Genomic DNA, 13,333 nt, shown 5'->3' with positions numbered 1-13,333 from the left:
TTCATTGATCAGGCCGACTGCCGAGCCCTACACGCTATAGTCGATGTCAGCCGCCGGAGGGCTTTTGATAGGCTGACTCAGTGCACAGCCATGTAGTTAATCCTGACTTGGCCATATCACGCTTTCATATCTGTCCCCAGCCTTTTGCTGTCAGACTAAAGATAGTAATAATGCACGGGCAGTAGGGATATGCCAAGCCAAACCTGCCGTCAGAATTGGTATCCTGGTTCTTTGTTGTTTTGAGACCTGATGACCCCGATTGGAGGTGGAACCATGGTTGCATGGAATTATGGCGGTGGCAGTGGTTCTTCTGTGTTTCCATTACCGAAGGGACCAATAAAGGGAGTAACAGTATGCCTAATGCATCTCACCGTGGGACTAAGAGGCAGACAAAGCCGGAACCCAGTGGGGACCCGAGATCGGGCCAACAAGATCACATCGCAGCATCACACAGCAGCATCAGCCCGGTAGCTTGTGTGCGCCCAAATGTCATATCGGTCCAAAATGCAGGAGGCTTAGAACCATGCATTGTGTGTGACTTTTTGTGCACAGCCCTAGACCGCCAGTTGTTAGTCGACTTGGCGGCTCCACAGAATCGGAGGTAAAGATCCAATGGTGAAGATGCCAACCCGACGATCAGCCTCACCTTAACTGCCCTCTTTTCCGAAGCTTCCCCAGATTTCTTCGGCTCACAGTGAGTTTCGGGGGGAGGGGGTCTAAGGGCTAAGGGTTCAGGATCCCTTGCGCCTTGCGTCTATCTTTAGACTTTTGGCCCTTTGTGGTTGCTCTGGGAATTATTGTTTTTTTTTTTTTTTTTTTTTTCTTTTTTGGCCCGGTGATTCCTTCAGATCCACTGCGCTATTAATTTATCTAATCTCTGATCTTGAAATATAAATATATCGTCCTGATCTGCCCGTTCAGGAGAATTATTCTTTCCATCATCCTCACATCCATTGACTCAACCGCACCACCACCACACGGTTAGCAGTACATCTTCTACAACCACAATTCTTAATATATTATAATTTTACACACCTCAATTTATTTACAGTCCATTAATCAGATCACAATGCATTTCCACAAAATAACACTGGGCACCACCCTCGCTGCCCTCCTGAGCCTAACCACCGCCCTCCCAACCACCTCATATTCCTCCCCCCTCACCACCCGCGACAACGGCGAATGCCCCTCCGGAAAGGCCTACTATGTCTGCAACGAACCCAAATTCCGCGGCTGCTGCTCCATCGACCCCTGCGGCCGCGAAGGCAGCTGTCCCGACGATAAGCCCTCAACCTGCACGCCGGGCCAAATCTACCAGCCCAAGATGCAAACCTACCTCCTCCCCTCCTCGGACCCGATCTCCACTCCAAACCTTAACATCTCCAAATCCGCCACCGCAGAATGGGACCAGACGATGACGTTCTCTGGGCCTAAGGACGCTAAGACCTGCACGCTGATGTGGGGCGTGCCAGCCGAGCGCAATTTCAAGGCCGGCCAAAATGCTTTGGTGAGAGTGTGGCAGGGCGATAAGGCTGAAGGGGAGAGTGTCGGGGCCGCGGATTTCACCAATTGGCCGGGTGTTGAGGGTCCCCATACCCACACTGTGGGAACTGTGCAGTGTGGTGAGGAGATGGTCTTCAGGGCCCGGTTGGATAAGGACAGTGAGGTCTTTTTGGAGCAGGGGGCTGAGACTGGGTGGTATATTGATTACAAGTGTTAGGGCTGCAGTGGGTTTGCATGAGATGAGGATTTTTTTTTTTTTTTTGGGATAATTTCTTTTCTTTTCTTTACTCTATGATTGTTTGTCTCTCGGCATTTTTTGTTTTTCAGTGAGTTTTCTATTCTTTTCTCTTCTTTTCTTATAGATAGTCTTCAGTTTGTATATGCTTCTTCGTTTGTATACGGATAATGTCTAAGATAGTGATGACAAGCATAATGAGATATAGTACTAGTTCAAAGTTTAGATCGTGCAGAATTTTAATCTAAATTTTTAAAGTGGAATGTCATTGACATTGAAAACTTGTAGACTCCACATTCCAGCAAATCACGTCATAGAACTACAAGTCGAGATCATAATGCGTGCCAAAGATAGAAGTTAAAAATTTGGAATCAGCAAGTCACAACCTACATCAAAAGCACGTGTTACACAAGATACCAATAAAAAGGTACATAGTAGTAGTATATATAATACCCCTGGAAATCATTTCCGATAGTGCCTTAATTGAAAGGTTGCACTGAAGTCCTTTTAAGCTCCACCGGAATGTAACCCCTGGACTGGAATGTTAGGGCTGACTGAGACCACAACCACTCCCGTGATTTATCTCCGACACATGCATCTTCTCTACGACGACATGGCGGGAACATCGATACTCTCTATTTCCCAGACCTTTCCACCTTCACTAGATGTCAACCCGGAGTAAGTTGCTCCGCCGGCTGATGAAATCGTGTCTCCGAAGGTCTCGTCTGCTTCTGCGAGGGTGATCTTCGTGTTGAGGTATTTCTGGGCGGCGATGGTGCCGGTGCAATCTTCGTTGCATTCTGTGCCGGTTCCGTAGCTGGTTTGGTTAGATTTTTATGATTTATAATGGTGAAGGGGGAGGACGGAGAACAACTTACCCGGTCATGTAAGGACCAGATTTGTATGAGAAGGTGGAGAGAACTTCTCCCGTTTGTGCGTTGGTCACGTTCCTAGATATCATTAGCCACTATCTCCAATACCCACACCTAACTATACACACAGAAAGTTGAAAAAAAGAAAAGAAAGAAAGAAATAGACATACTGCAGCCAAGTATCCTCATCCTCCAACAACGAATACTCAATCCGCACCTGATCATCACCCTTAACAAGCGATGCATCCCCATCCAACTGCCCAAAGCTCCCAAATAAACTAGCCCTAACACACCATTCACCCGACTGAGCACCACACCACTCATTACTCGCCCAGCTTTCCAGCGTAGTCTGCACCAGATCTCCCGTCCCGTTACTCATCCCAGGCCAGAGAAAAAGCACCCCGTTCTGGGTCGCCGGCGCCGCACCGGGAATCAGAGTCGTCACGGCATTCGTGATCGTCGACTTTGTGGGGCCGAGAGATACGCTCCCGCCCCATGTGTCGGTTCGCTTGGTGTTGGTTGATGCCAAGGCGAGGGCTGGGAGGAGGAATGTGGTAGCGGTTTGGATTTTCATGGTTCTTTTTCCTTATTCTCTTTGGATTGCGTAGTTTCAAGTTGTAAGCGAGGATCGCTTGGGAATTGCCGAGTATATGGTGGATTTATTTATACAGGTTGTTCGGAAGTGCTTGGACCATTGGTGTTTCACTTTAAAACAACCTACTCTTGGCAGTTCCCGCATGGTCATTCGAGTAATTTATGTGAGACCGGTAGATGACCTTTTTCGGGAATTGCATTGGGATCTAGTGGGTTATACCGCCAATTGGGGGTTAGTTGGTTTTGGTTGTAGTTTTGGATATGGTGCCTTAGTTTAATTGGCATAATGTATTGCGATGATTCTCGTCCTATGCCCTTCTGTTCCGGCCGAAAGAATACGTTTTATTCAAGGAAACGAGGTATGAAGCAGATAGTTGATTCATCCTAAATCTAACCATGTCCGACGAAAGTTATCGTCTGCATCGAACGTCAAAGAATAGGAAGGCTGTCAAAGTGGAAGGAGCTGAGGTGGGCGGTACACCTTCAGGGGCTCACTGGTCTATATAATGGCTTTTGTGAGTTAATTGGAATGTTGATTCAGGCTGGGATTATTGATCTATTGAAAATAAGAAAGGAAATGAAAAGTGGAAATCTATGAAAACTGATCATATCGTATCTAAAAATCTGTGAAAGCTAAGGCTACCTGGCGATAATCTCAATCCACTGTAGGCAGCACTGTTGTGGACTTTGCACAAATGCTCAATGTCTTATCCCCCTCCTTCGTCGACCTCTAAGCGTGTTCCTTCGCCCACTCATCCAAGTTACCATAAACATGAAGCCACAGAGAAGTATGGTCAAGGTCCTAATTCGAATAATGTTAGCTACTCTCCCTAGCATGTCGAGAATCTCATTTAAGACGTGACTAGACTCACATGTGTACGGGGATCGGCATCGACCTTTCGGAAAGCTGTGATAGCCGCTTCACCTGCAGTTGGATTGATTCCTACTTTCTTTGCGGCAGCGATGCCGATAGTGAGATCTTTCACACTTAGCGCAGGGGCAAATGCCCTCTTGTAGTTGTTGCTGGATGGAGCCTCAGGTACCAGGCCAGGAACTGGTTGCTCCAGACCCATGACCCACGAGTTTGCAGTACCTTCTCTAATGCATTTGAAGAGGGCATCTTTATCGATTCCATACTTCAGGCCAATGGCCATACCCTCAGTAGCAACCAGGTTATTCGCTAGAGTGATATAGTTATGGGCAATTTTGGCAACCTGTCCCATACCAAGCCCACCACAGAATGTGATCGTGTCTGGCACCCCGACAAGTGACAATGTCTCAAAGACACGGTTCCCCATAACATCGGTTTCTGTGGGCTTTGCATAACCAACCATGAAGGACAAGGTTCCTGCGTTTGCGCCCCACATTCCACCAGAGACCGTGGCATCAACAAACGTACCTAATCCGGCATCCATGATTGTCTTTCCCAGTTCCTGGGTGGATTCAATCTCAATAGTACTGCATTCTATTAAGAGTCGATCTGAGTCTTTGGTGGCCGCAATCACACCGTTTTCTGGGTCCAGATAGACATTCCTTACATGGGGGCCTGCAGGCAGACTTGACAGCAACGTTCCAACCTTAGAAGCGAGCTCCTTCGCCGAGGACGCGACTTCGATCTTGCCATAGTGCCCAAACTCTTTGATTAAGCGCTGAATGATGTCTTGGTTGATATCGAACACATAGAGGGTTTCGGAGGCTGGCAGCTTCTTGCGCAGGTTGCTGGCCATGCCGTACCCGATGATACCCAGACCTAATGGAAGTTAGACCTGGTGGCATCTTATTTCATTTTATCGAACACTTACCAATTACACCGTAATCTTTCGCCATTGTGGATGTTGGAGGTCGTCTATGCTTGGTTCTATGTAGAGACTTTCAGAGCAGTAGAGTTGATGAGTAACTTGCTTTGGGAATGGACTGGGTCTTTTAATGAATTGAGATCAGTCCTGGGGCATGATTCACAGCCGTATTTATCTTCTTGCTACATAGATGCCTTGGCACTGAGGATAATTCGTTGAACAGGTTTCTGAGGGTTACTTTGTCCCCGCCCGATCCCGTGATCGGGTGGTCAATTTGCAAACCGCGTGCATTTACCCTAATAGTCTATGGGGAGAAAAGCCAGGCTATCATGAACATGCTAATCCGAAACTGAATGATATCACTTGTGAGGACGGCCCGTACTCCGTGATTATCGGGTTCTTCATCCTATCTATAATAAAATTATCTAATGCATCATGGTAAGACGCTACCCACGTACCTCTTTCAGAACCCACGTCCTCACATCTGAGTGAGATCTCTCGTAGTCTTCACTATTCTGCTGGCGAGTCTCCACTGGGCAGACCTTGGGAAAAGTCCTTCAACTAGGAAGTATCATCAACACCTAAAAAGGCTTTAACTGGCCTCACGTTCAATTGCATTTAACCATAATGACGACGGCATTCGAGCGCGAGATCCATACATTTCACTCAGGTCGGCCACAACCTGAAACCTCGACGGAATTCACATTTGATACCGTCGACCCCAGCACTGCAAGACATTTGGCTACCATCCATACCACCACGTCCCAGCAACTTGATGACGCTATTGCATCTGCTCAAGCCGCCTTTCCATCATGGTCGCAGACCCCGGCATTGGATCGAGCTGCTATCTTGTTGCGAGCCGCAGCAATTCTCAGAGAGCGGAATGACGAATTAGCGCTTACTGAGACTATGGATACTGGGAAGGCCTGGTCGGAGACGTCCACGGTTGACGTTCAGACCGGCGCTGATGTTCTTGAGTACTATGCCCATCTTGTTTCAGGTGGTCTCCCAGGACAACACGCATCCTTGGGACCCGATGGATACTTCTCGACGAGCCATGAGCCTATCGGCGTCTGTGCTGGAATCGGCGCCTGGAATTATCCTCTTCAGATCGCTCTCTGGAAGTCAGCTCCCTGTCTAGCTGCGGGGAGTTGCATGGTATATAAGCCAAGTGAAGTCACCCCTCTCCATGCAAACATCCTCGCTCAGATCTATATGGAAGCTGGACTACCACCAGGAGTGTTTAATGTTGTTTACGGCGATGGGCCCAGCGTGGGGGCCCCATTGGTTGCTCATGAAGGCATCGCCAAAGTGAGCTTTACTGGCCAGGTCAGCACCGGCAGTAAGGTTGCTAGCGAGGCGGCAAAGAGGCTAAGGGGGATTACAATGGAACTTGGCGGGAAAAGCCCCCTCCTAGTACTTCCGGATGCCGATATCGAGGAGGCAGCTGATATTGCGATGATGGCCAACTTCTTTTCCACCGGCCAGGTTTGTACAAATGGAACCCGGGTCTTCGTGCCTGACACGCTTCTTAGCCAGTTGGAAGAGGCCTTGATCAAGCGATGTCGGGAGGGGATCCGTATGGGACTTCCAACGGACCTGAAAACCAATTTTGGCCCGGTCGTTAGCGATGTCCATCGAGAAAAGGTGAATATGTATATCAAGCATGGGCGGGAGAATGATAGAGCGAGAGTGTTGTATGATGGTGGCATCGATGGCCAGAAAGACTTTCCCTCGGAAGAAGGCTTCTGGGTGCCTCCTGTCATTTTTACCGACTGCACAGACGACATGCGCATTGTCCAAGAGGAGATCTTTGGCCCGGTTATGAGCATTCTGCCATATGAAACCCAACATCAGGCGGAAGAGGATTGGCTACGTGATCTGATACGACGGGCAAACAACACTCCCATGGGTCTTGCTGCAGGTGTCGCTTCGTCTGATATGGGACTTGCTCAACGGGTTGTTCAGCGACTGGATGCAGGTATATGCTGGATCAACACGTGGGGTGAAAGCCCCGCAGCGATGCCTGTAGGTGGCTGGAAGATGAGCGGCATGGGAGTGGAAAATGGGCTGCAAGGCATTCAAGCATACCTAAGGGTTAAGAGCACGCTGGTACGATGTGGTAAGGGTGCTTGCGGGGGCATTTTCACTAAATCCTGAAGTATTTATTTCCAATAACGTATGTTACTTTTGTACGCAAACGGAGACTTACTACAATAATCTGCGTGAAAACATCAAGTAACCATTCAAATTGTTGAAGTAGTATTAATAGCTTGCAAATCAAAGTGAGACTGGACGTATGTTAGATAAAAAGAAGAATCTACGGCTGATTATACAGAATACAAACTTTCGTGTAGACTGCTTTCTCATATAGGTTTGCATATCACTTTGTAAGACGCACTCGGCGTCATAATCTGACCATGTGTAGATGGAGGAATTTCTCATTTCATGAGATATACTCGACGGCTTGGTAGCGCGAGAGGTCTGGTATCAACTATGTTCCTGTATGGGCCACTATCGTTCTGCCGTGCAAACCGGGAATTACCACTTCACATATGCTCATATGAGGCCAGATTTGAGTCTGGGGTTGCTTTGAAATTTATATGTGATTTTTTTAAAATGAATGCTAGAAGACCTTTCTCGTCTTAGCGAGACTTGCATTGAGCTATCGACCCAGGACTAACTTCCAAAGTCAGACTCCTCTTTCCTCAGCGTCCATTTTCCACACGTCTCCAACCCGCAACCCTTCTGGGAATGGATCCGTCGCATCCAAAACAACCTGTTTGAAGCTCGTAATCCAAGCACTGCCAGTCACAGAAGGATAAACAGCATCATAATCTCCGACTTTTGTGGTGCCATGAATCCGGCCGATAAACTCCGTCCCAGTAATACCATAATGGTAAAGAGGCTCGCCATCCGCTAATTGTCCTCTAGCATGGAGAACCGCAAGCCGGGCGCAAGTGCCAGTGCCGCAGGGACTCCGATCCAGTCGTCCAGGGGATACGACGACCGTGTTCAGAGAAGCTTTCCCGTCTTTATAGTCTGTAACAGGATCTGTAAATTCCAGAATGGTGGCTCCGCGGATATCTGGGTTTTCCGGGTGAAACGGGTCTGTCTGCTCTGCTACAGCCCGCTTGATGCGTTCGCCAACTTCGACGATATGGCCTCCTTGAGAACTCTTGATCTTGATCCCCACAGAAGCAGCATCCACCAGAACGAAGATCATCCCGCTATACACAAGATCAACCTCGATAGTACCGAGTCCGGGGACTGAGATCTCCTTATCAAGGGCAAAGACAAAGGCCGGGACATTGTGGAATCGGACACTTTTGCATTTGCCATTGCTGCACTCGGCATATACGGTGACGAGGCCAGCCGGCGCATCTAGCTTCACGATTGTTTCTGGCTCTTGCATGGGAATGATCCCAGTCTCGAGGAGGCATGTAGTCGTGGCGACGGTGTTGGCTCCCGACATAGGTGGGTATTCTTCATGCTCCATAATGATGAATCCGATGTCGGCTTCAGGATTGCAGGGCGGGAGAAGAAGATTGTGACACATGGCAGAGCAGCCCCGAGGTTCGTTGAGTAGAAGGTTCCGGAGTTCGTCGTTGGTCTTCCACATGTACATCATCTTCTCATACATGGTTTTCCCAGGCACATCTCGAACGCCTCCGACGACTACATCGCAAGTTTCGCCGGCACAGTGAACGCCGACAGTGTTGAAGCTACGTTTGAGGTGCATTACCTTTTTAGTTGATAAAAAGGAGGAAAAAGAAAAAGAAAAATAAACAAAAAATCAAGTTCGTACTTAGGTCAGAAAGAAGACGTAACAGAAGAATCAGCACTTGGGCTTCAAGTGCAGTGAAAATGAATGCGGAAAGGAAATCAATCACCTCATTTGGGAGGAAACCAAGGGCATTTTATTTACTTCACCCCCATATCGATATTAGGATACGAAAATGGGGACGGCTTTAGACACTGGATTTAAAATCTAAATCTATATCTAATCCATAACTTCAGGCCCGACCTATCAGCCCGTGGGTTATGGCGTGGCCTAGGACAAATTCTCACTTCGCAATTGTCATTGAAACGTGGTTCTTGGCTAAGTTGTCAAAGACATCTTACCGGGGGGCCCAAAAAAAACCAAAAAAAAAAAAAAAAAAAAGGGTACGATAATGACACTGTACACATGAAGGCTCCCCATAGACTCGGTACTGGCAATAATCGCCCGATTCGGACAGCCACCCGATCATGTGACCGGGTACATGGATATCATTTCCATACTCTCAAGAACTTTGAGAACATGTCATTGGTATTGGATGCGATAGGCTAAATTTGGCATTATGGATTCGTCTCCACTCCCGAAATCCCTGGCACAAAATTGTCACACGGAGGAAGTGCTGTCGGTCATGATATCCGTCCCCGCCGAACAAGGTCTTCATGCAATCTAGGCCCAATGGGTAACCTCAACTAGTAAGGCAATTTCGCCCTCCACACGATTATTGGTGCACAGAGCTCTCTAGTTTCTGGATCTGACCTGAAGATGTGACTATCTTTATCTGCTCTTTCTGTGATTTGGGAATTATTCCTTCTTTGTGTCTAGTGCTAGCTTCCTGTAGGGGAAATTATATCCCAAGAGAGGGCAGAGGATAGGCCATGATGTAAATAGAATTTGGGTCTGAGGATTTGAGTGGTAAACTTAAGGTCCAACAAATGACGTTATCTGACATTTTCCAAATTACTGCCATTGAATTTCCCCTGAGACGTTCTAGCCTTCCCCATACTGGGGTGAAATTGATAGACGGGATTGGATCCAACATCGGATTGGAACTTGTCTGGATAGCCGTGGAGGATGGTATAGCTTGTAATGAGATTTTGTGCCCAAAAGACCTAAGGCGAATACCACACGATATACATAGTTCCAGTCTAACACAAAAGAGAGTTATGATAGTGATAATGAACCCAACACACGGCATATGAGGTGCAAATTCTGCATATCCTTTACAAATTGCCCATATTCCACCAGGAAGAAAAACCATTAGAAAGAGTATTTGAGGGTGAATCTGGAAGGAAATCATCCCCATCCTCCATATGAGTGAATTGAGAAAGTTGCGCCCACAGCCAGGGTGAATGTAACAGGAATCTCTCGGCGGATGGAATCACAATATCTGGCGAAGCATTGTCGCTACGGAATTCTGGTGAGATCGGGCCGGCTTGATATGGTGGCAATTGTGAGTCATGACCTAGAGCCGGGTTTATCGTAACTCCAGTTGTTGTTGCTGTAACGCTGATCTCCAGGGCTTGGTTCCGCTCCAATTCATCAACGGCATTGCTAGGAGTATTAGGGGAGTTGGCAAGAACAGTGCTACGGAGAGCTTGTGATCTGGAGATGTCGAATTTTAAAACTGCCCACATCAATGGGATATTGATCTGTCTTCTAGACGGCATCCACTCATAGTCAATAGGGTCCGATTGCGACGCTATCCGACTCAATTCATCGAGTAATTGACCCTGACTTTATTAGTACTGACATCACTCTGTAATTGGAGGGAGATAATGAAGGACAAAAACAGACCAGGCTCTCACAGGCAGGGGAAAAGCTAGAAAAGCCTTGCAGAAATTTTTGGCATTTTTCAAAATCGGTTTTTGACTTTTTCCTAAGTCTGGAGTCGGCTGTACAGCCAAAGTAGAGATGCACTGTGGCGGCTATTGCAGCTGCGTGTGCGAAGAAAGGATCTAGAAGCTGAAGTTTCTTCTCTTGAGCCATATCGATGGTGCGAGCAATCCAGGTGGCGTGGAGAAGAACCAGCTCTGAAGACTTGCGCCAAAAAGTGTTTGGAATTGTTAGGTTCGGATGATGTTGCGATGCTGTGATATATAAAAAGGGGTGGTTGATCATCGTCATTATTGAGTGCCAAGTAAACTGAAGTTTCAGCCAGGGCAGCCAATAATCCTTGTTCAAGTTGACTTCATCTGGTCGACGCTCAAAAAACCTAACTACATCGTATCGATGATGCAAAGGGACTTTGTTTTCGATCTCTGTCAGATCAGAAAGCACTTTAGCGTAGACCGAATCGAGGCGCCAGGGTTCAGTTAATTTTTTCTGGGAACAATCGAAGACATACTCCCTCACTCTGCTCCAGACCCATCCAAAATGCACCGAAAAACTCCAAATTCCAACATCCGAAACTGTGGAACCCCCGTCTGGTTCACTAGGGAACTCTACATCGTTGCTATGCGAAAGATAATACGGACGCCAAACCTCTGGTGTCTGTCTGAGAACTCCACCCTGGTCACCATAGAATTGTTCCAGGGATTGAAGGCTCCAGAAAAGCCTCTTCTCGCGCTCTGTGATAGGGCTTCCCATCAGCCTCGAGGAAGGGTCCAACTTTGCAGACCGGCAGAGTTGAAAGCCAAGGCCGAGATAAAACTGGCCAAGCTGCATGTTTCCATCTGCACGGCGTTAAAACCAGTCCGGGAAATAAAGCTGACGCAGATATTTTACCTAAAAAAGCAGAGTATGCAAGTAGACAGAGGCTCTCAATAGTTTCGAGCCCAACTTTGTCATTTGCGATGCGCAGCATGATCGACCGCCTTGCACTTTCACCATAGCGCTGTGGGTCATGGTCGTGTGAGAACCGTGCAGTTAGTTCTAAAATACTATACCTCAGTTCTTCAGATAGTTGAGTGATGCACCCAAGGTCCTGGCGATCAAAACACCAGATAGGTTGCCGATGAACTCGCTGGAAGTAAACATCTAGGCCGTGAGTAAAGGCAGAGCCGGAATTGTCACGTATTGGGATTTGAAGTTCAGGTTGAGGAGAGCAAAAAGGCTTCAGAGAGGAATTTGGGGCACCCAAGATGGAATAGGTAGATGAGGTGATGGCCTGTGCATTGGGTACATCATGAGCCCACTCGTGAGCCAGGTCTTCATCAATGCTGCCAGAGTCATCCCGCTGCTCTGTGGCGCTCAAAATGAGGTCCACTTTGGTTTCGAGATCGGCCAATCGGTCCTTTTCAAGTATCAGTATTTCAGAAGAAGGATTCTTTTGCAATGGGGCATGACATATCGCCATACAGATGAGCGTGGCACATCATAAATGCAAGTCTGATTGAGCCGTGTACAGCTTGAACAGGCTGGCTTTTCCGAAGGACATCGTATTTTTTTCTTTCTTTTCAATGTGAGGCTCCATCACTGGTTCCGAATATGCGCAAATGTAATTACTGACCTGCAGTTCTGACAGGCTTGATAAGCACGCAATCGCTCAATAGGGCCGCGGGGCATGACGGTCACAAATGGGCAAGCCTAAGAAAATCGAAAACCGAGATGACGACCTCCTTAATCAGGTGAAGGCTCTCTGTGTAGATTCTCCAGATTGAAATCTATAGAACCACTGCTTGGACGAACGGACGGCAGATAGAGTAGAAAGAGGTGTGCGTGGAAATGGCCAAGCAAATCTCGTTTCAGCAACAGATGGGATGAGGCACCTCAGTCAACCAAAAACTATGGCAAGTGTTATAGGAAGGGTGGGAAAAGATTTACTGGCGTGGTGGGGCTTGTGGTTATTTATGTTGCTGTGGTTCATCTCCGCACGCTAAGAAAATGGGTAATTCCTTAGACCCCCGCCATGAACCCCCGGGTGACCCTCGCCACTCGACCCTCAGCCCTGAAAATGAGTGTCAAGGTTCTAGTTTGCTTTCTACAGAGAGGGTCTGTTATTAGATTTAGCTAGTTTTAATACCACGGGGGGGAGGTAGAATATTTGTGTCTTATGTATGAAATTCATATAGACTTAGCCCTAACCCTCCTAGACAGCTATTTATCTGAAATTTGGATGATAAAGCAGAGGAATAAAATATCCCACAACCTCGCTGTCTATCATACATAGACATCACTCTAATAGCTTTATGTTGTAGTACCGACACGCAACCTAAGATTTAGGTCATGTCAAACCATATCTGAATTGAAGAGTGATCCCCGTAGGATACTAAGGCTCCTCACCAAAACCAAGCTTCAACCGTATATAGTGGTCGATGAGGTGGGATCCGTCGGCGTTGAGTTGCCGTCCGTATGTTTCATCCATTTTTTGGAGAACATTGTCAATATACTTACCCGCCACGCTCATGTGTAAAACTTTTTCTATGGCATAGTGCAACCTCAACAAGCCAACAGAAGGGGTGTCTATACTTCGATCTGGAGTAAGAAACAGTGTACGTGTACCTGGAAGTCCGATAGAATTGCGTCCTGGTGCAGCCAAAGACTAGGCAATCGATATGCTTGGAATTTCTTGAAATGCCCCAATATGACAAAAGCAAGGGCGTAGAGATGGCAA

The 13,333-nt window shown here is 47.4% G+C and overlaps 6 protein-coding genes across 6 annotated transcripts; 2 read left to right on the top strand and 4 right to left on the bottom strand.

Moving 5' to 3' along the window:
- The first annotated feature begins 866 nt into the window (after positions 1-866).
- On the top strand, positions 867-2,001 carry BDV27DRAFT_127095 (uncharacterized protein). The gene has a single exon (XM_032066685.1). It carries the CDS (start codon positions 1,070-1,072, stop codon positions 1,718-1,720), a length of 651 nt encoding a protein of 216 aa, XP_031928403.1. The 5' UTR covers positions 867-1,069; the 3' UTR covers positions 1,721-2,001.
- Positions 2,002-2,341: 340 nt separating this feature from the next.
- BDV27DRAFT_171742 (uncharacterized protein) lies at positions 2,342-3,184 on the bottom strand (the record flags this gene model as incomplete). The annotated part of the gene is made up of 3 exons (XM_032075681.1): positions 2,342-2,555; positions 2,617-2,688; positions 2,781-3,184. 3 exons carry the CDS (start codon positions 3,182-3,184, stop codon positions 2,342-2,344), a joined length of 690 nt encoding a protein of 229 aa, XP_031928402.1.
- Positions 3,185-3,934: 750 nt separating this feature from the next.
- On the bottom strand, positions 3,935-5,141 carry BDV27DRAFT_171740 (NAD(P)-dependent oxidoreductase; the record flags this gene model as incomplete). The annotated part of the gene is made up of 3 exons (XM_032075680.1): positions 5,007-5,141; positions 4,077-4,954; positions 3,935-4,006 (listed from the first exon to the last, which is right to left on the bottom strand). Exons 1-3 carry the CDS (start codon positions 5,029-5,031, stop codon positions 3,935-3,937), a joined length of 975 nt encoding a protein of 324 aa, XP_031928401.1. The 5' UTR covers positions 5,032-5,141.
- A 486-nt stretch (positions 5,142-5,627) lies between these two features.
- On the top strand, positions 5,628-7,160 carry BDV27DRAFT_171739 (aldehyde dehydrogenase domain-containing protein; the record flags this gene model as incomplete). The annotated part of the gene is made up of 1 exon (XM_032075679.1): positions 5,628-7,160. One exon carries the CDS (start codon positions 5,628-5,630, stop codon positions 7,158-7,160), a length of 1,533 nt encoding a protein of 510 aa, XP_031928400.1.
- Positions 7,161-7,692: 532 nt separating this feature from the next.
- BDV27DRAFT_157017 (proline racemase family protein) lies at positions 7,693-8,742 on the bottom strand (the record flags this gene model as incomplete). The annotated part of the gene is made up of 1 exon (XM_032072429.1): positions 7,693-8,742. The coding sequence occupies one exon, from the start codon at positions 8,740-8,742 to the stop codon at positions 7,693-7,695; it is 1,050 nt and encodes a 349-aa protein (XP_031928399.1).
- A 1,259-nt stretch (positions 8,743-10,001) lies between these two features.
- On the bottom strand, positions 10,002-12,285 carry BDV27DRAFT_144550 (uncharacterized protein; the record flags this gene model as incomplete). The annotated part of the gene is made up of 5 exons (XM_032070274.1): positions 10,002-10,511; positions 10,576-11,453; positions 11,506-12,013; positions 12,079-12,172; positions 12,230-12,285. The coding sequence occupies 5 exons, from the start codon at positions 12,283-12,285 to the stop codon at positions 10,002-10,004; spliced, it is 2,046 nt and encodes a 681-aa protein (XP_031928398.1).
- Positions 12,286-13,333: the final 1,048 nt, after the last annotated feature.

This window comes from Aspergillus caelatus (assembly GCF_009193585.1).
Source record: "Aspergillus caelatus strain CBS 763.97 unplaced genomic scaffold BDV27scaffold_71, whole genome shotgun sequence".
Taxonomy (NCBI): domain Eukaryota; kingdom Fungi; phylum Ascomycota; class Eurotiomycetes; order Eurotiales; family Aspergillaceae; genus Aspergillus; species Aspergillus caelatus.
The sequence above is the reverse complement of the archived record's forward strand: the minus strand, read 5'-3'. Positions and strand labels throughout refer to the sequence as shown.

What these genes read in the sequence shown, in the direction of transcription:
- BDV27DRAFT_127095 (XM_032066685.1), top strand. Translation starts at nt 1,070, where the DNA reads ATGCATTTCCACAAAATAACACTGGGCACCACCCTCGCTGCCCTCCTG.